The 21,995-nt window shown below is 42.1% G+C and overlaps 1 protein-coding gene across 3 annotated transcripts in view; it reads left to right on the top strand.

Annotated features, from left to right (window-relative positions):
• ANGEL2 (angel homolog 2) overlaps positions 1-21,739 on the top strand; it is a 288,166-nt gene extending 266,427 nt beyond the window's left edge. For all 3 annotated transcript variants that reach the window (XM_069233907.1, XM_069233909.1, XM_069233908.1), the window contains exons 8-9: positions 2,449-2,612; positions 19,265-21,739. In XM_069233907.1, the coding sequence (XP_069090008.1) occupies positions 2,449-2,612; positions 19,265-19,413 (313 nt within the window). In that variant the 3' untranslated portion in view covers positions 19,414-21,739. The remainder of the gene's footprint in view (positions 1-2,448; positions 2,613-19,264) is intronic.
• The last annotated feature ends 256 nt before the right edge of the window (positions 21,740-21,995 follow it).

The raw sequence follows: 21,995 nt of genomic DNA on the forward strand, positions 1-21,995 counted from the left end.
AACTTGTTGAGCATGTTAGGTGACATATGGGGGCTCTTTAGTGAGATCTGAAGTCCCAGTGGGCCCCAAATCAAGGGGACCTGTCCGACTAATTTCCGATTTCGGAGGAGACTGCAAAAGACCAGCAGTGGTTGTTGCTAGACCACGGTTGAGTCAGATGCTGACCCCTCCCTCTCTCAACCCAACCCAGAACTGACAGTGTCCAATGCATCACTTCTGGGTTGAGATGGCTGTCAGGGAGAGTTGGAGATCAGAGACCTCTGGTCACTAGTGGAGTCCTTCCTCCATATCAGCCTTCTAGAGCTGAGGTCTATCCACTTGGTGCTGAAGGTCTTCCTTCTGTCCATCAAGGGGTGGCTGGCTTAGGTGCTTATGCTGTGAGGTATTGCAACAGACAGGGCGAAGTGGGGTTTAGGAGCCTCTGCCAGGAGGTGCTGCTCCTCTGGAAATCACTGGACTGCTAGGGAATTTTTCCTGATGTCTAAACACCTGGATGGCTCCTTGAATGCCAGAGCAAATGAACTCCGCTATCGGTGCCTTGCAGATCACGAATGGCAATTACGCCTAGAGGTGGTGCAAGATCTCTTCTGCAAGTGGGGAGAACCATGTCTCGATCTGTTTGCCGCCTCTGAAAACTTGCAATGTGAGCACCTGTGCATCGGAGTTTCCAAGGCATTTTGTGCTTGGAAACTAGTTCCACCTCAAATGGAACTCTGGACTCCTGTATGCATTTCCACAGATGCCACTCCTACCCTGAGTTGCCAAGAAGATTGGTACCAACTGAGCCCTCGTCATCTCAGTGGCTCTGGATTGGGCATTAAGAGTATGGTATCCAGAACTTCTGGGCTTGAGCATCTGTCTTCCAACCAGACTGCTGCTCTGGGAGGACCTACTGTTGCAGCAACAAGGCAGGATCTTACACCCTGAACTTTACCTCCATCTTTATGCTGATAGATTGAGTACTGATAGCTGAACGGCTTCGACCTTCCTTTGGAGGTGATTGATGTTATCTTGGCAGCCAGGCGTCCCCCCAGGAAAACTGTATACACCTGTTGTTGGGACAGATTTGTGATGCAGCACATGCCATACTGACCCCACACCCTCCTTCCAGGGCAAGTTATCTAAAATGTGCTTTCCTCTGCTTTGGGCCTTAGTTAAGGGTTAACTTTTGACCTTCTTACAGTTGCCAGATCAGCCCTCATAGTTTATCACCAGTTACGATGTGATTTTTGAAAGGGTTACCCCCTATGTTTCCACCTTGTCCCTTTGTAATGCCTCGATAGGACCTTAATCTGGACGTCACTTATTTGATGTGCATTCTGTTCAAGCTGCATCACAGCTGTCCGTGGTGGCTCCTTGCCATTGACGATGTTTCTCGTTGCCATCATCTCAGCACGATGTGTGAGTGAGCTTCCACTACTGTGTGTCAATCCACCATACACTGCCTTCTTCCCAGACAAAAGGATATGAGCATCTCTTCTACCAAATGTTTTGATGACATTACACATCGTTCAAATAATTACCCTGGCTTTGCTCTATGCTCTGTCTCATCTCACAAAGAAGTGGGATAGGCCCCATTGTTTGGATCCCAGGAGCAAGCTCAGCTTTTTCATTACTCAATACCAAGGAGCACCAAGTGAACTTTTCTTATTTTCATTAAAACAATTATCTTTTTTTTTTGTATTCTGCCTTTTTGTATTTTAGCAAGAAATGGTGGTCTACCCCCAAGGCTTTAACTTGACTGATTCAAGATTTTGGCTTCATTTTGTCCATCTATGGGAATAATGCATACAGCAAGAAATGTCTGTTACTTTATATTTATTGGCCTTTTTTTCTTTTCAGCAGCGCTAAAGCAGTATATTGGGTTACCACAAGACTTGTCCTAAAAGATTAAATTCACAGGGCAGTAACTTGTAGCGTACTCCAAGTGTTCAGAAAGTATTAGTTTGCTTGCCACTTCTGCCTCGGATATATTGTTTGTCCTCCTTGCCATCTGTTTGCTTGACTCATAAATTGATCTTTTTGTTGTGACCACTTTTAGATCCTGATCAAAAAAACATTACTTAGACCTTAACTGTTTTATCCTCTCAGTTGTGCTTTGCTGTAGGTTTACAGACATGGACAGCAGAAATGTTTGAGTGATGATTTTACTATAGGAAATGTTCATTGTTGTGGAGAAGTACAGTAAGTTGATCCCATTGTAGGGACATGCATGTGCAGAAGTTGCTGAATATTTTTGTTTTAAAAGAAATCAGGTTTATATCTTTAATTAGCTGTTGTACGGAGCAGTCGCCTGTCTGTGCACAAGATGATCGCAGTTCCCATTGATTTCTAATTTGGCAACCACCCAGAGTTAAATGTTAAAGAAGTGATGGTTAAATAACTATTCCAGTGGCCACTGTTTTAACATTGTTAAAGCAATAGTCTGTGTTTCGGTTTCATCCCCAGACCAAAATCAAGCTTGCAGCATGGATTCAGTTTGTCTTCTGTGTACTCCCATTTTATCCCGGAGACTGGAATCCCAGAGGTAACCACTTGCCACTCCAGGACTGCTGTTACCGTGGACTACATTTTCTACTCTGCAGCAAATAACGACATATCATTACCCCCAGGTAAATAAATGTAGTAATTGCCCTCTGTTTTCCTAGAGCTTTTATAGAGAGATTTACTGTTGTATTTATTTTACAATACTTGATTTTTACTAGAAAATGTGAAATACAGTACATATCTTATGATCAAATTGATTTAACTCCGTGGATGGGGAGACTTTATAAATAAGCTATGCTGTCTAGTGCAGAAAGCTAAAGGTCCCTGGTGCTCTGACCAAGGCTTTGTTAAAAGAGATAATGTCCCATTTGGGTATGAGAAATTTAGGTCCTCTTGTAATTCAATTTTGTTTTTTGAGTGCATTAATTAATTCAAAACATTATACCAATAAATGTACAAGATTTAATAGTGAGGAGCATAGGTCCTATTCTCTTTAAAACAGGCTAAATAAACTAATCACAGTGTGCCTCTTGCCCTCAACCATTGCAGGTATTACAATAAAACCACTTTCTCCAGGCTTGGATCTTTCATAGATTCACACGCTTGAATATTCCCCGTCATCGAAGTGGGAGTCCCATGGTAGCCTTATAAAGCAATAAATGTTAGTATCATAGGATATAATGGCAATGCACATTCTGTTTAAAAGCCTATCTACTTCCTTTTCTAAAAAACGACTAAACTTGTTCTATGACCAATCAGATGCCAGCACCTTCTAGAACACTCCCAACAGAGGCTGTTTCCCTCAGATTTTCTTCCGCACGTTGTGTGAAGGGTCTCCTTGAGCTCTGCTGAACTACCTCTTTTTTTTCCTCACAAGATTATATTTCTTGGTGAATTATTACTAAAGACTTCACTGAATATGTCTCATATTTCAAAGAAAAGCCTTTTTAGGCCTTGTGACACCTATGGAAAGAAACAACTCCACTCTCAGGATCCTCACAAAAATGTATTTGTTTGTATCCTGATCACAAGGTAAAGGACTGTGAAGTCTGCTAGACTTTCTCTCAAAAAACTCTCAAGGACAGAGAAGGCAGACTGTTATTGTGGCTTCAAAAACTTAAGACCAGGGAATATCTTTTGTCTGAGATTGACAATGATAATTCCTCTCAGGCCACAACCTCCAGTAAGAGGCAGAGGATGGAAGAAAAACATTCTTCAGACCCAGCAGCTAAGATAAGTAAAAAATCCAAACTTACTGACACTGGCAAAGAGAGGCGGTACAAAGATCAGCCTTCAACTCCAAACAGCTGTTACCCAAATCCCTGCCACTACTCCTTATCTGAAGGATACTGTTCTGAAAGACGCCTTACAATCTGTTCCGTCGACGTTGAAAGTAAGAACAATGGAATCCGCGTCGACGAAAACGGTGACAACCAGATCATTGTTGACTTGCTCGAGAACAGCATCAACGACGACCGTAACTCCCACCTTTACCTCACCAAGTTCGCCAGTGATTGTCACCGTCACCACTATCCTCGATGATGTTAGTTACAGTGAAGGCTATCCAACGCCACTCGTCAGAACTACCATCAACGACCTACGTCACTACCTCGTCGACACACACACACCGTCGACGACACAGAGTGAACATGCTCTAACCTTGTTGACAACGTCATTGACTAAGAGCTCGCCGACGAGACCAACATTGACAAAGAAGACCTCATCATCAAAAAGTCCGTCGACCACCGTGTCATCGTTGGTTGTTGTCTCGTCCACGGGCCCAACGACGACCTTTCCGCAGGCAGAAACTATAACAACTCCACAGTATGAAAGATCATTTCCACCGTTATCTGTCATACCATTAAAAAGCAGATCATCAGATAAAACAATTCTGCTTATTCATACATCTCCTAATAAAGTCCTACCATACCCACCTATTCACCTTGATGATGATGGCAACTCGGATAATGATGGACCTTTTGGCACAGCTAGTAGCCCATCACAACTGAGGAAGAAATGTCAGGACTTTGATGAAGACGACAATGAGCAATACCAAGATTATTACAGCACATCTATCCAAACCCAACACTTACAACAAGAGCATATGGAGTTTCCACAAGATCAATCTCTTCCGATGCCAGCATCCCTTATTACTAACCTTCAGAGTATGCTTCAAGACTATTATCAGAAATTCCCATCTTTGCTCTCGCAGACACCTATAACTCAAGTTCCACCACTTCCGCAACTTTTTCAAATGCCTGTCCCATTGCTAAGGTCTACTCCATTGGTTTCCACACCAGCTACTTCTATAGCCCATAGAGGAAAATTTGCCGTTGTCAGACAATGACACAGAAGATGGCGAAATCAGAGAGAGAACATCTGATCAGGACGAGTAGTATGACTATCTGGTTCCTTCTCCCTCTCCACCACAGGCAGCACCAGTGGACTCTTGGCCTACTGGGCTACCACAATTTCATGAACAGTGCAGCTAAAAGATTTGAGCTACCACTCTTAACAAAGGTAACCGACTGTTTTCTTTATGACTTTAAAGAACAATCAAGGAAGTCTGTAAGGGCCATACCTATAGTTGATTTTATCTGGCAGCAGGGTCTAAAAGCAATGAGGAACCCAGCCTCTGGGCCTTCGCTTATTCTACGCCTGGAGAAAAAAATAAAAGGCCCCAGACAGTTCACCATCTTGCCTCAACCAGATTCGGTAGTGTCACAAGCTGCGCAGCGACACTCAAAGTCCCTTCTAGACCAATTACATCGCCTCCGGATAGGGATGGTCGTAGACTGGATACAATTGGAAAAAGATTTTCCACGATGGCAATGACTACAGTTAAGGCGGCCAACTCCCTAGCCACTCTAGCCTGCTATGATCGCCAAATGTGGTTGGATATAGCATCGTACGTTGACTTGCTATCAGAGGATGCTAATGCGGAAGCACGTAAGATCTTGCAGGAGGGGGATCAAGTCTCAGCAGAGATGATTGACTGCGCCATAGACATCTCCAATACAGGTTTTAAGCAATTGGCAGGATCCGCAGTGTTGAGAAGGCAGATGTGGTTAAAATCCACATCCTTTCGCCAGGAGGTCCAGACAACAATCCTAGATATGCCATTCAATAGGGGGTCTTTGTTTGGCAAACATATAGGTGATGCCTTACAGTAAAAAAAAAAAAAAGATACTGACACAGCCAGATCGCTCGGTACCCTGCAATTCCGTAAGCTGCCCTTTCGCAGAGCTAGAGGAAGGGGACACTATTCATTTTGAGGTGGCTGCCAACAATACAAGCAGTACCAGTGGCTGCAGTACCGCTAACAATACGTACAACAGCAGCAGTACAGACAACCTCCAACAGCAGCATACAAACAACCTCCCTGAGGAAAGTTACCTACAAGGGGCAGAGACAATAGAATATGATGATCTCCAATACATGTCAACTTCAAGTGTCCCCCCGCAAACACAGTATCAGATCGGAGGGTGCTTAATGCATCATCTCCAACAATGGACCAGTATAACTTCCGACAGGTGGGTTTTGGACATAATCTTGAGAGGACAGTCACTAGAATTTCTTCAGACTCCTCCCCCCCCCCCCTCCAAACACCCCAACACCCCACCTTCAGGCCCACCACTGCTTCGATTAAAACAACTTTTAAAGGAATTATCCAGCATTATAAAGAAAGGGGGGATAGAGACTGTTCCAAAACATCAGAGAGGAATAGGATAGAAAGAAGCAAACTTTTCGCATGGTGACGCTACAGGACATACTACAACCCCTGAACCACAGAGATTACATGGCGTCATTAGATCTACAGGACGCGTATTTCCATGTGCCAATATACCCAGCTCATCACAGATTCCTATGTTTCCAGGTAGGAACAATACACTTTCAGCTCTGAGTTTTGCCTTCTGAGCTAAAATCTGGCCCCAGAATTTTCACAAAGATATTGGCCCCTGTGGAGTCCCATCTCAGGCTACAGGGGATCCAAGTATTCCTGTACTTGGACGATTGGCTGATAAAAGCCCCTACTTCAAAACAGACGGTGAAAGCAACAGCCACCTGCCTTGCGTTATTCTACACACTGGGCCTCACAACAAATTATCAAAAGTCGCAGATCAAACCAACAACAAGATTGACTTTCTCAGGAGCCATTCTAGACACAGTACAGGACAAAGCCTTTCGCTTCGAAAACAGACAAACAAAAATTCTCCAACTTGCAACCAAACTTTCCAAAAGAAAGTCAGTTTCTGTCCGATTATTCAAATTGTTTATAGGAATGATTTCCTCTTTAATTCCAAGGCCCCTCCAACAACAACTCGACGAGCAATGGATCAAAACACACGGCTATTCACATGACACCAACAATTAAATCAGAGATCTTATGGTGGGCACAACCCCTCTGCCTAACGGTGCATCTCGGTTGCTTACAGACAGTTCCAAATTTCATAATAACAACGGATGCTTCTCTAGAAGGTTGGGGAGCACACCTCCACAATCTCAGAATCAATCAAAGGATTTATAAAGCGCACTAATCACTCGTTAGGGTCTCAAGGCGCTGCGGGGGTAGGAGGAAGCTACTGGTCGTAAAGCCATGTCTTGAGGCGTTTCCTGAAAGTCAAGAGGTCTTGGGTCTGGCGAAGGTGGAGCGGTAGGGAGTTCCAGGTCTTGACAGCTAGGTGGGAGAAGGATCTTCCTCCGGCGGTGGTGCGGCGGATGCGGGGGACGGAGGCGAGGGCGAGGCTGGCGGAGCGGAGATTGCGGGTGGGGGTGTGGAAGGTGAGTCTGTCGTTGAGGTAGGCTGGGCCTGTGTTGTGGAGGGCTTTGTGTGCGTTGGTGAGGAGTTTGAAGGTGATCCTGTTTGATATTGGTAGCCAGTGCAGGTCTCTGAGGTGGGGGGTGATGTGGTTGCGGCGTGGGACATCAAGAATGAGGCAGACTGATGCGTTCTGGATTCTTTGCAGCTTTGTTTGAAGTTTGGTTGTTGTTCCTGCATATAGGGCATTTCCGTAGTTCAATCGACTGCTGACCAGGGCGTGGGTGACCGTTTTCCTGGTTTCTACGGGAATCCACTTGAAGATTTTGCAGAGCATGCAGAGAGTGTTGTAGCAAGAAGAGGAGATGGCGTTGACATGCTGAGTGTGGAATCCAAGATGAATCCCAGGTTACATGCGTGGGTGGTGGGTGAGGGTGCGGATCCTAGGGAGGTGGGCCACCAGGAGTCGTTCATGCTGAGGGGTTGGCGCCAAAGATGAGGATCTCTGTCTTGTCTGTGTTTAATTTGAGGCGGCTTGATTCCATCCAGCTGGCGGTGGCGTGAAGTCCGTTGTGGAGGTTGTTCTTTACAGTTGTAGGGTCTTTCGTGAGGGAGAGGATTAGCTGAGTGTCGTCTGCGTAGGAAACTATATTGATGTGGTGTGTTCGTGCGATGTTGGCGAGTGGGGCCATGTAAACGTTGAAGAGCGTGGGGCTGAGCGATGATCTTTGGGGGATGCCACAGATGATTCTGGAGGCTTCTGATAACGGTGGAAGGCGGACTCTCTGGGTTCTGCCTGCAAGAAATGATAAGATCCAGTTGAGTGCCTTATCGCGGATTACGGCGTTATGGATCAGGATCAGTGGGAAATGGTCCAAAGAAGAGAAGAAAACTCCATATCAACCAACTGGAACTCAGGGGTATTGTCTTAGATTTGAAGGCCTTTCTTCCAAACATCACAGGCTTGTCTGTCCTCATTCGGACAGACAATATGACCAGTTTGTTCTATCAGAACAAAAATGGAGGAACGCGTTATCGACTCAGGCTCACGACATCTGGAACTGGGCGCTTTAGCATTGCATATTCTTAAAAGCGGAGCACTTACCAGGAGTACAGATTCTCCTTGCCGATTCGTTAAGCAGGATAACCATTCCATAACACGAATGGTAATTGAATCGACACAGCACAAAGGAACTGTTCCGGCGATGGGGGAAACCAAAGCTTGACCTGTTTGCAATGAAAGAGAACAAGCAATGCCAGTACTTTGCAAGCTGGCATCCACAGAGAGATCATAGGGGAATGCATTTTCGATGCATTGGTCAGGAATATATGCCTATGCCTTACCACCGATTCCACTGATCCCAAGGGTGATAAACAAAATGAAAAGAGAACCTTGAAGACTCCTCCTAATAGCTCCCAGTTGGCCCAGGCAACACTAGTTCACCGAACTCCTTCTCCTCTCAGAGCAACCTCATTAGCAACTCAAGGTGACAGCGGACCTGTTGACAATGAACAGGGGCCAGATACTGCATCCAGACCTAGCATTGCTTTACTTATCAGCCTGGATCCTGAATACAATGTTTGCATCGCTATTCATTCCTCCAGACTGCAGCGAAATACTAGCACAGGCAGGTGCTGAGTCAAAAACAAAAATTCAAAACTCAAGTGGAAGCGCTTCTGTCTTTGGTGCAAGTCCTCGAACATCCACCCGCTCGAAGCACCACCAGAAAAGATTCTTCCGTACTTACTCCACCTAGCAAGATCTAAGTTGTCGCATTCTTCCATAACAGTACACCTAGCTACAAATGCGCACTTTAGACACACCAATAACGCACCATCTCTGAGCTCTTCTAGAATAATCAAACAGTTCATCGAGGGTCTCTTCAGAACCTTTCCACCAATAAGGAAATCCCCGCCAGTTTGGTATCTGAACGTGGTTCTGGGGCAGCTCATGAAACCTCCATTCGAATCAGTACACAGATCGGAACTAAAGTAGCTTACCTGGAAAATGGCAATACTTTTGGCTGTCACTTCTGCAAAGATGGTGAGCGATATACAGGCTTTCACCATCAAGCATCCTTTCCTGCAGTTCACTGTGGACAGTGTCATCGTCAGGACAAACCTAAATTTATTTTGAAAGTGCCATCCGATTTTCATTTGAATGAACCAGTGGTTCTCAGAACGTTTTTTTCCAAATCCAGACACCAGCAGAAAAAATCCTCCACTCACTAAATGTTAAAAGGTGTCTTGAATTCTATGTACACAGAACTCATCATATTAGAAAGTCAGACCAGTTGTTCCTGGCATACGGAGGAATCAGGAAAGGTCTCAGTAACCAAGCAGACTATAGCAAGATGGATTGCGGTCACTATTCAGTACTGTAATGCACAGGTTGGTAGAACACCTTACTATATTACTTGCTAAACTGATTCAAGCATGTGAATCTATGAAAGATCCAAAACTAGATAAGAAAATGAGTTACTTTCCTGTAACTGTAGTTCTCCAGTATTGGTATCTTTCATAGATTCACATGCGACCCACCCTCCTCCCTTTAGAGGCTCCCCTCATTTATGCTACAGGACTGGGGGCACACTAGTGCTCGAAAATCTGAGGGAAACAGCCTCTGTTGGGAGTGTTATAGAGGGTGCTGACATCTGATTGGTCATAGAACAAGTTTAGTCCTTTTTTTAAGAAATGTGCATTACCATTATAGCCTATGATACTAACATTTATTGCTTTATAAGGTTACCATGGGTCTGGCACTTCGGGGAATATTCAAGCATGTGAATCTGTGAAAGATACCAATACTGGAGAACTACAGTTACAGGTAAGTAACTAGTTTTCTTATAAACTAAACCATTAATTCTACCAGACACCGGTCCCTTTAATTGAGATCATCAGAACTGTTAGGGCAATTGGAATTTGTATTTTCTAAATGTTCATTTCCTCTAAAACTTTCGGTATCCATGATCACAGTAACAGATTGGCACATTGAACTAAGAATGTGAGGGCAGACATTTAAATTGATGCTTTAAACGTCTGCTGAAGTAGCATATCCAGTGCAATTTTAATGCCAATAGCCTTGGTAAAGCTGCCAGTGGAACTGTGAAACAAGTTTAATAGCTATACTAAAACATTTGTAAATATAGTATAGTATCAAGTGGTAATGAGATAGAAGTGTCTATGTATATTGATGTTGTAATTCTATTTTTACTTTGTGGTTTTAACACAACGATGATGATTTCTTTTTATCCAGCTAATATACTTATGGAGCAATAATGAATATGTATGGAAAATATAAAATGCAGGGGATTTGTATAAAGCTATTTTAAAGCAAATTGTTCAGTTTCTGCAATAAACCTAAAAAAATATAATCATTATGTTTAATGGCATGTGTGGCTGTAGATACAATTGCTCTGCATACTCTTGTCGTCTAGTGTTGGATCAGGAAATGTGCAAGTTGTTTTTCTTCTAAGAAGTCTTTCGAGTCACAAGATTGTGTGACTCCTCCTTTCGGAGATGGGCATCAAATCTATTGTTAGTTTTCCTGCAGGCAGGTGAGAAAAGTACGTGTAAGAAGAGAGATGTCAAAGCTAAATGTAAATATCTATATCTATATGGTGAAAAACTGTAATGGCGACAGGCGTCCAGGGAGGAGTAAGGGTGCATGCGAATATACAGCACTACATGCCACGGACAGATGTTTACAGAGTAAGTATCAATCTGTTTGATGGCATGTAGTGCTGTAGATACACATGCTCTGCATAAACTGTAAAATAATACAAAAAAGTGGTACAAAAGTAGGAAAAACTGTAATCATCAATATGCCAATTCAGCCGTTTCAAATCACCAAGAATGTACTCCAATCATCCCGTACTTTTAAAAAAAGAAAAGAAAATGTGGTTAACTATGCTTTAGATGTTAATCCATATGAGAGATGGTTAAGCTTTGTTGTTACATCACAACAACTGCTATTGTTTATTTTTAAAGAAAGGTGTGTAAGATAGAAATTCTTTCAAGGTATTAATATTTCTAACAACCTCTCCCAAAGGGAAAAGGTTGACGCGTTTTGGCTCCTTCTAATTGTGGGCCTCTTCAAGAAGGGGGCCGAAACGTGTCTGTGGTACACATCTTTCTTTAAAAATAACCATTCTTGGTGATTTGAAACAGTTGAATAATTGTTTGTGCTGATTTATGTATCACTATGTTTTGTCTTATATGTTTAGTATGATATGTAATTTTTGTCTAGAAGTATTGTGACATGTCTAATAGGTTTGATGGAGGCTATTTTATTGTTCTACTAAATATAATTAAATGAAATGTAGAAATTAACTGTTCTTCCAGTGATTGATTTAGAGTTTCATTGGTGTATTGATAATTACATTTTTTCCTACTATTGTACCACTTTTTTGTATTATGTTCTAGTCTACCCAGGTATAGTAGGGTTATTTGGGTAAACACCCTTCTTTTATACTTGAATAGACTGTAGAGCAGTCCCCCCATAGAAGCGGTGGCTAGCCTGTGGGAGTTGCAGTAGTCTGAAAAGGTTTATGACCTACACTGGCTTCTTTGCGTGCTAACACAGCCACACAATAGTGCTTAGTGAAAGTGTGTGTTGTAGACCATGTAACTGCCATACAAATGTCTGCTATGGGAATGTTTAGAAGAAAGGCCATAGGTAGTTCCCTTTTTACAAGTAGAGTTTGCTCTGGGAGAAACATGTAAAGGTCCTTTAGCTTTAATGTAGCAAGTCTGTATACATTTTGACAATCCATCTGGCAATGCCGGATTTGGGTAAAGGGTTGTCTTTGTGACGTGGAGAAAAAAGCTACAAAGAGTTGTTTAGTTTTCCTAAAAGTTTTTTAGTTCTGTCTATGTAGAACATGACTGCTCTTTTGACATCTAAGCTACAAAGAGTTCTTCCCACAACAGAATCTGGTTGTGGGGGAAAAAGACTGGGAGCTCAGTGGACTGACTGACGTGAAAATGTGAAACTATCTTTGGTAGTAATTTAGGATTAGTCAGAATAACCACTTTGTGTCTGAGTTTCGAAAAAAGGTTCTTCTAAGGTTAAAGCCTGGAGCTCACTAACATGCATGAGTGAAGTTAATGGCGACTAAGAAAGCCACTTTTCACAACAGAAATTAAAGTTGGCATGAGTGAATAGGCTCAAATGGGGGACCCATGAGTCTAGTGAGAACAATGTTGAGGTTCCAGGAGGGTGCTGAAGAAACCAAAGTTGAAATAGCTTGTTTGAGTCCTTCCACGAATGCTTTAATGACTGGAACTTTGAATAATGAGAGATGCTGTCTATTCTGGAGATAGGCGGTTATTGCAGCGCGGTGTAATTGTATGGAAGTCTGAGCTAAATTTGCCTTTTGCAAATGAGGGCGGTAGTAGACAATGTCTTACACCGTAGCCTTTATAGGGTCAATTTGTTGAGGTTGGCAGTAGCAAACAAAATGTTTCCGTTTTGCTGTGGAATAGGCTCTAGTGGTATGGGTGCCTTCCTGCACAAAAACAATCATTAGAGGCAATTTCCTGTATGTGTGTCGTAGAATGCATCATACATAGAAGAAGTAGGAACTAGGAGAAATACAAATATTTCTCCTTGTTACGCTGCTCTGTGGTATCCATTTTGGTGCAATCCCTGTTTTACTCATTTTAGTAAATCTGGGATTCCGTGGGTGGATGCACAGGACTGCCCATGTTCCACTTATGGAACACCTACCACAAGGGAATATAACCCAATGCAGCGCAAATATCTATATTGCGTTACATTATTATTATTTTTTTTACAAAGTCACATGGCTTTGTGAATCTCATTTAGGTACTTGAGATGACTTGCATCACACAAGGACAGTGTAAGTCCTTAGTAAATCTGGTCCTCAATGTCTAAATACATCCATAAAAGATTAGTGGATGAGGATCCAAACATTTCCAGTGAAATTAGGGATTTTAAAGACCCTTTGTAGCACTCACGAGTGTACACGAACTTCAAAAATTGACCCTCCAGTTCAGAATGTGGTTGGGTTAGGTCAGATTTAAGTATCCATAGTGAAACAGGTGTTCTACCCCCTAACTAAAAGAAGTGTACAGCAAAGCACCTTCAAATGAATTCATCTACAGATTGAACTTTACACAAAAATGGATAAACAGGAAAAAAAGTTACTCTGCATTAGCTAAAACCTGTCAGTGGTGTCAATAGCCAATGTGAAATGTATAAAACATATAAGCAGGTTACCTTCTGCATGTCAGTAGCATTTGGAGAAATTAAGAAAAGCGCAGTGATACTATTCAAGGTTTCAAAATTTGGTCTAAAACCTGTCTGATAGAAGGGCAAAAAATACACTTTGAAACTAAACCAGACAAAGTCCTCAAGCAATTTTACATTCATTTTGGCGTTCACATTGAGGAGCATGACCACTCCGTAGGTTGAGAGTAGAGAAGGTTTTCCCTTCTTTTAATTGGGGTGCCTAATCAACCCCTCAGTGGCTTAGTACAAATAATGAGGCCTAAAATCATATTAATGACACTCATTTGAGATCCTGTTGGTATTTGGGGCTGAATTAATGACTTTAGTAACACTGCCCTCAGAAATAAATAAAATTTAAAGACGGAAGTAAAGTTTGAGAAACACTCCTCTTGAAGCTCCATTGAGGCACATAGAATTTATGGTCCCAATCACTGGACTAATTTTATTTAATCTTGAAGAGTATCAGTTGTCCAAAAATCATTAACCAATGCTGACATGTTTTTATTACAACTTCAGAAATCTTACTTAGCAATTTTTTGTACAATCACTTATTGGCTTTCCGAATCACCCAGCATTTCCAATGCAGCTTTCCTATTGGTAAAGGGCATGAAGTCCCTTGTCTTGCATTTGTGTTTTTAATGTAGAGGTGAATCCGTTTACAACACTTACCAATGGTATCACAGCAATTTGAGTTGTAAGTCGTAAATAATTTGACTTAATTTAAAACAATGCATATGCCACCCCATCAGCAATGAAATGCAGTTTCTTGGTGGGGGAAGGTGCACCCTTGAATCTCGATCATATGCAGTAGCCGTGGCCCAACAAGAATTACTTGTCTGACAGTATAATCCATGGAAGTTGTCGTTTTTTATTGAATTGGAGTGTCCGATGCCAGTCCCCGTTCCAAACCTATGTGTAAAGCATGAGTGCACCTGCTACCCCCAACCCATATAAAGTTACATTTATAGCACCCCATATGAACAATGCAAGAATCAACAGGTAAGTGCATAAAGTGGCTAATAATCTAATTAGGTGTAAAGTTCCACTCCATGCTCCAGCAGAGGAGTATAGAGAGCTATTTAATCAACAGGTTGGCCATTACATTTTTTCAATCCACATTGCTTATCTTCGAAAGCTGTGTATTTGGACGGCTGGATCTCCTCATCTAAGTTCAATATATCATAGATATGTACATAGCCAATCCAAACCAATGACACCCTGAAACAGTAGGTGGATAAATCACCTCTACTCCCTTCTTTTGATTACTAGTTTGAGGGCAAAATAGAAGTCCAGTGGCTCTACTGCTACTTATGGACGACTGACCCACCAACCATGGTTCCTTATAATGAAAATATTTGCAGAATCACTTCTACTACTGCTCTCCAGTTAAATTAAATTAAACTCAGTTTGCACAGCCTTTGGGATGCAGTTCGCTTTCCTACTGCTGTGTGATTAAGATGTGGTATAGATGCCTCCCATTCAGACAATTCAGCAAAGCAAGAGCGATATTCAATTGCCATAGAGGTTCCAACATTTCCCGTGTTTGAAAGCAGTATTGGCAACCAGTAAAATCTCACTTACATTTTACACCTTTATTCTGATAATTTAGGATATACACAAGAATGATCCAATGTATTTGCCCCATTAATGTATACCTCACGTACATTTTATCCGCTGAGGAAATAAAACTGTGATTCCACAAAGTATTGAAAGAAAGTCAGAAAATGAGCATTCTCAGCCATAACTTATACAGGTTGGAAGCCACTCCCTGATAACCTTAAAAAATACCTAGGTTCCCATGAAGTTCAAGGTTGAGAGTTGTAAACATGGTTGTTCTAATCAGTACTGCTAGTAAGTTAGCATTTAGATACCATGCTATTAGTTATTGATACTTTACAACCCTATTCGAACAGATTATATTAAACGTTTTATATAGTGCTCCTGTGCTTTGAGCATAAGATGCTTTACTATGTAACAATAGATGCATAGAATTGTAACAGCAGTGAGCTATATTAGAGGCAAATGTTTTTTCTTAGAGGTACACATAGGCTAGAAATGATTGGGTTAAACTTGAGTGAGATATTAGGGTCCCTGGAAAGAGTTGTTTAGCTAAAGTCTAGAAAGGCAGGTGTTTTTAGATGGGAAGTCTTCAAAATAGCCCCCCCCCCAAGGTGTGGACATGCAAATTGGCTGCCTTAGAAATGTCTTGCATGTATGTTTTACCATGGTGTAAGTGGTGTCAGAATTTACCGTAAAAGGATAGGACAGGTGAATTTTTGTTTTTAGGTCGCAGCCTACCAGATACCAGAGCTGTCTGGTTTGCTAAAGCCATCTTGGGGACATTCAGAAAGTTGACCTAAGAATGCATTCTGCCATTGCTTGCCATTCATTGGCTTTGTGGTTTGTAACTTACATTTTCTTGCTTTACATTTACTGGCTTTATTTTTTTTTAGGCTGGCCAGCTTGAGTTAAGTCTTTCCTTTGGCAAAACCGTATTCACAGAATTCTTTTGAGGTTTCTCTTTCTGTAAACAGGCCTGGATATCTTGTTCCTATCTAGGCACATTTGCTGTGCATTCAAAGACTGATGTCAAATGCCAGACGCTATCTTGCCAGGGCGCTTGTTTACTTTTCTTTCTCTGACTTCAAAGTATGAGGATTTATGTGACAATCTTTCTGGATTGTGGAATACTCTGTACCACTCCACTTCATGTTACACCTCTCTACTCTTCACTGTACCACTCTACTCTATTCCAATGCACTCATCACCATTCTACACAACTGCACTTTTCGTCACTGCACTCTACAGCACATCAGTCTAGGCCTCACCAGACTACTCTGCGCAACTCCACTCTACACCACTGTACTATTGGATACTCTTCAACACTGCCCTGTATGCCACTGCACTCTATGCCAATACACTCTAGGCACTTAACTCTGTAACACTCAACTCTGTGATTGCACTCTATGCCAGTCCACTGTACGCCACTCTTATCTACTCTGCACCACTGTACTTTACGCAACTTAACACCCTTACACTCTAGGTAACTACTCTATCCTAATCTACCCTGCACCACTACACTCTCCATCACTGTACTCCTCTCTACCACTCCCCTTTATGCCACTGCACTCTTCACCATTGCACTCTACAACTCCACTCTGTAACTGCACTCTACACTACTGCTCACCATGCCACTTTACTCCACTCTTCTCCATGCACTCTGACACTTTACTCTGCAACACTGCACTTCCTGCCACTGAATTCTATGCCACTCTACTCTTCAATGCTCCACTCTATGCCACTTTACTGTATGGCACTGTTTTCTGCACCACTCTGTGCTACTCTAGTCTGCACCACTCTACGCCATTGCATTCTTTGGCACTCTACTTTGCACTCTGTGCCACTGCACCGTATGGCCCTACACTCTGCACCACTCTATGCCACTCAACTCTATGCCACTGCACTCTGCATCACTCAACTCTACTCCATTCCACTCCAAGCCACTCTACTCTATACAATTTTCCACAGGCGTTCAAAAAGCATTTTATATGCATCAGGTGAATCGTCTTCTGCCTTGGCATTTAGTACTGGTGATAACATGAAAAACAATAGATGAGCGCACAGTGGTTGGTGAATAAACATCCGCCTCCACCCTAGGTTCTCTACCCCTTCGCTCTGATGGCATGACGGTAACTACATTTTGTGCACTTAGCTCTCTACCACTATGTGATTTCTTTTTAGGATATGCGTAGGCAGGGATAGACAGTTACCAATCCCAGTGATGAGCTCTTTTGTACTTGCTGGAGCATATTGCTCAATTGAATATCCATGCGCCAACACTTTATTTTAGCCCTTTTTACCCATTATAATGCCCAAGTGTCTAAAGCAGCTTAGCAAGCTTTTCCTGGTGCACATACTATAGTAGCAGATCCGAGTCTCAGTAAGAAGTGCCCCAAGGATACTTAGTGTTCGATGCCATGTGTGGCTGTAGATACACAGGCTCTGCATACTTCTGCCATCTAAAGTTGGGTCCGAAAGGTTGCAAGTTGTTTTTTCTTCGAAAAGCCTTTCGAGTCACAAGGTATAGTGACTTCTCCTCTTGTTGGTAATGCGCATGCGCATCAACTCCATTGTTAGATTGTTTTCTTCTGCCATCCGTTCTGGTCGTGTTTTTGCTGAGCTCTTGATCGAGGCTGTATTTCGGACTCTTACTTTTGGGATACCTTCCATATTTTCCTATCCTTTGTGTTCCGGGATTGAAGAAACTAGCGGATTGATGCACTCTGGCAGAGGCCCTTTGGGCTGCCATTTTCTTGGTTCCAAAATGGACTTCCTTCTGTTTCTGTCCTAAGCGCCATGCAAAGTTTCTGTAGCTGGACCAGGTCTGCAATCTCAGTCTCCGGACCATAAAAATGAGGACTGCTAGGCTTGCTTATCTTTCTGGTTTGACAAACTTACAAGATTGAAGAGCCCGTCGTCGCAAGATGCAATGGCAAGAGATCGAGGACACCACAGACATCTTCAGGCTACAAGACATCATGTCTGAACCGGAGCAGGAGGTTCAAGAGGCCTCGGCTGCCGAGGATGCGGCCCTTTACTGTGAAGATTCGCAGTCAGAGGTAGACATAGTTCTTAAAATGCAAGACCTTTCCCTGGCTCAACCAACTGTGAGTACCAGCTCCCCTACTCAGCCCAAAAAGTTCTCTACCGCTGAAGCGAAGGCTGCCAGGCTGCCACTGCCGTTGGGCCGTGGCCACCACTGGAAAAACTCATCTGTAAGTCTCACCACCAAGTTCTGCTCTGAAAAGCAAGCCTACCACATTGGTACCGAGCTGAACACCACCAGCCTCTGCACCAAAAGCTTCGACCTCCCACTCTGCGCTGGCTGGTGTGGCACTGAAAGATCGCTGCCTGCCTCGGCACCGACAGTTTCTGGATCAAAGCTCAAAAGCACTTCTGCAGCAAAGAAATGAAGTCACTACTCCTTCGGAGCAGAGTACTTCCATTGAGCATATCCACCATAGAATAAAGCAGCAGCTCGATACCAAACAGATGCAGCTTCATATACAACCTCAGACGAGACGTATTTTGGTTAAGGCTGTTATTTCCATACCTTCTAAGAGACAGCTTACCTTTGAGGAGGCCATTGACATTCCTACACCTCCTGCCAAGCACAAAAAGGTGGATAGAGAGACTGCTGACATACACCTTCCTCTGTTTTCCTCTCCACTTCCAACCACACCACCACCTACCCCCTCACCTTTCAGGAACTCATTAGGAGGGCAGCCACTTATCAGAAGGTGCCCCTAGACAAAGACCCAATTGAGGAAGATTTTGTCTTTGAAACCCTCATTACATCTAGTAAGTTGCTTGGTGATCCCGGTGTAGAGGGTGTTTCCATAGTCCAACATACTGGTGGCTAGGACATGAGTCACCGATTTTCTAGTGTTGCTTGGGAGCCATTTGAAGATCTCCCTCCGCATCTTCAGTTCTGGAAGTAGGATGCAGTGACTGCGTTGTCTTGTCTCACTTTTGTCCCATTTACGTTAGTAATTTTGATTTCAGAGGCAGAATACCTTTTTTGATAACCGCTCAGAATTAACACTAAAATGAACTAACATAACATGGTATCCGTTTGGAACCCTTTGCTGACCCTTCTAATATTAAAGTTGTTTTTCTGTGTGTATATATTTCTCTCTTTTTTTTTTTCTTTCTTTCTCCAAAACCCCTGTTTAACTTTATTTTACGATCTTGCTTTCTAGGAACTACAGTGCAACGCAGAGGCCTGAAACTTCTTGGCAGACTGTCGCTTTTAACAGAACATGATCTTTGGACTGTTAATGGCCTTCCCAATGAAACCATTTCTTCAGATCACTTGTCATTAGTAGCCAGGTTCCGCCTTGAACTCTAATATTAACAGTTGTGAGACAAAGTGGGAATTCATCCAAACCCAGTATTTCTGTTTCGCCTCTGGTACTAAAACCTGTTTTTCCTTCAGGCACAATAACTACTAAGTCGCTCAAAATAAAACTGGTAATATTCAGGAATTTCTAGTTTACATTTGTTGAAAACAGAATTTTTAAGAGATTTTATTTTTTTCAGAAGTGAAGACCACTTTCAAGATTCTTGTAGTAAAAATGAAATCAAAAATTGAATTTGAAACTTATTTCTGATAAAGGATTGTGCCATATCGAGAAATGTGATTTCGTTTTTCACTGAGATACTGTAAATATTTGTTGCCAGTATATTTTCCCAGGAAAAATACTGTTCAATTACGAGGTGGGTTTTTGTATGTTTGTAATCCGATTTTAATGTAAGCCGACTCTTGTGTTTAAGCATTCTTTCTTACCTTTTTTGTTTGTATTTGTATCAAATGTAAACTGCTCTCTCTGGTAGGGATCTGTCCCTGTTAAATTTGTGCTCATCCCTTACTGTCCGATGTAAGCATTTTTATTTGAGCTTAGTTTTACTGATTTGTTTTAGGATTCTTTATTGTACTATTACTTCCAAGCATATCTTGTGTAGGAAATTAAACCTAATTTGAAACCCATCCTATTTTGTAGAATCGGATACAGTGAATCACGTTAAAAAACAACATTTTGGTTAATTGTGTATATCTAGAGGAAGTGCTGAAGTCCAGCACCCTCATAAAAATACTTCTCCATAAATAGACTATGCATACTTGTTCCTCTTCTTTAATACTGTTGCTTAAAACATAACACCTTTTGTGCATGTCCTCCTGATTTCCAAATGAGGCACTTGGTGAACTCCTGAACTAACAAAAGCAATGTTCAATATTTTATAAAGAATGAACCTACTCAAGCAGGATTACAACCAAAACTTGTGATTTTTCGTATTGAAAGTAGTTATAAAAAAAAAAGAGACTATATTCTTCTCAAACCATCATCTGTCGCCACTCCCCCAACAACAGAAAACCGACCCTTTTATATGTAATGTGTCCTTTTGCTTCAACAGCGCTCTTCTGCTCTGGCTAAATTTTTGGGATTGTCAGAAAACATAGTTTCTTACCTGTAGGTGTAGTTTTGCAGCTTGAAGAATTTTCTGGATTCAGATGCTGTGTATTATTCTGTCATCTAGTGGTTGGGTCCGAAATTCTCCACTGTTTTGAGGTCCTCCTGTTTTTTGTTTGTTGGTGGGCTTCTATAGAATTACCCTTTGGTGTCCTCCAGTGACATCGTCCTACTTCCCCCAGATGTTCCCACCTTTGGTCGCCATCTTCAGATTCCTTTGGGTTTTGGTTTTTTTTTGTTTTGCTTCTTTTACTCCCATCTTCCTGATGGAGGTGGGTGAGGTCGCTTGTGAACCCAGAAAATCCTTCAAGCTGAAAAACGACACCTACAAGTAAGAAACTTAACGTTTTGCAGCGTGAATCTTTTCTGACTTTAAAGCAGTTTATTTACTCTTGTGGTGGCGGTGTTGAAGATGGGCATTGATTTGAAAACAGATGTCGTAGCAGCTTCTGCCCCCAACTGGGCTTCCTTGTTCTTTTGAATATCAATACAATAATGTTTTGCAAAGATGTGTACTGATGACCATGTTTAACATGACCATGTTGCTACCCTGCAGATTTCTTGTGATGGAGTATTTGCCAAAAAGGCAATAGTTGTTCCTTTCTTTTGAGTGGAGTGAGCCTTTCTCCTGCATTTTTATGGCATTTTATGGCACAATTGAATTTGTCTATGTGATCCACTGTGCTATGGTGTTTTTACTTACTGGTTCCCTAGATAACTGTCTGCCAATGACACAAATAGTTGTTGAGCCTTTCTCCAAGGGTTTGTCCTTTCAACCTAGTACATGACTGAATGTCTTGCATCTAATGTATGTAGAGTTATTTCCACTTGGGATTTTTAAAGAAGCTTGGTATTTGTATAGATTGGGTTGATGTGGAACTGTGACACCACCTTTGGTAGGAAATGTGGATCTGTTCTCATGACTATTCAGTCCTTGTGAATTTGAAAATACAGTTCCTGTGTTATAAGTGCTTGTAACTCTCTTAATCTACGTAGTGAGGTAATGGCTACCAAAAAAGCAGTTTTAAACATTAGCATTTGCAAGGTACCCTTGTGTAAAGGTTTGGATGGTATTGTCATGAGCTGGGTTAGTACCACATTAAGGTTCCATGATGTTGCTGTCATTTTCCTTGGTGGAGCTAGTATCTTTGCTCCCTCCAGGAATCTTTTTACTACTGGCGCTGTGAATAAACATCTTCCCATGTATCCTCTTGTGTATGCTACTATTGCTGCTAGATTCACCCTTAAGGATGCATATGTACGCCCTTCTTGCAAGAGCTATGCCAGATATTTTAAAACTGTCCTTTCTCTTGTGCTTTTCCCTGCTAATGCTTTCTTTATACACCATTTTGCCAAGTAAAACTTTCTTGTTACCAGCTTTCTTGCCTCTTTTAGTACTGCCAACGTCTTTTTAGGTAACCTTAAATGTCCAAATTCCAAGTCTTCGGGAGCCAAGCTAGTA

The sequence above is a fragment of the Pleurodeles waltl genome, chromosome 5, assembly GCF_031143425.1.
Source record: "Pleurodeles waltl isolate 20211129_DDA chromosome 5, aPleWal1.hap1.20221129, whole genome shotgun sequence".
Lineage (NCBI taxonomy): Eukaryota > Metazoa > Chordata > Amphibia > Caudata > Salamandridae > Pleurodeles > Pleurodeles waltl.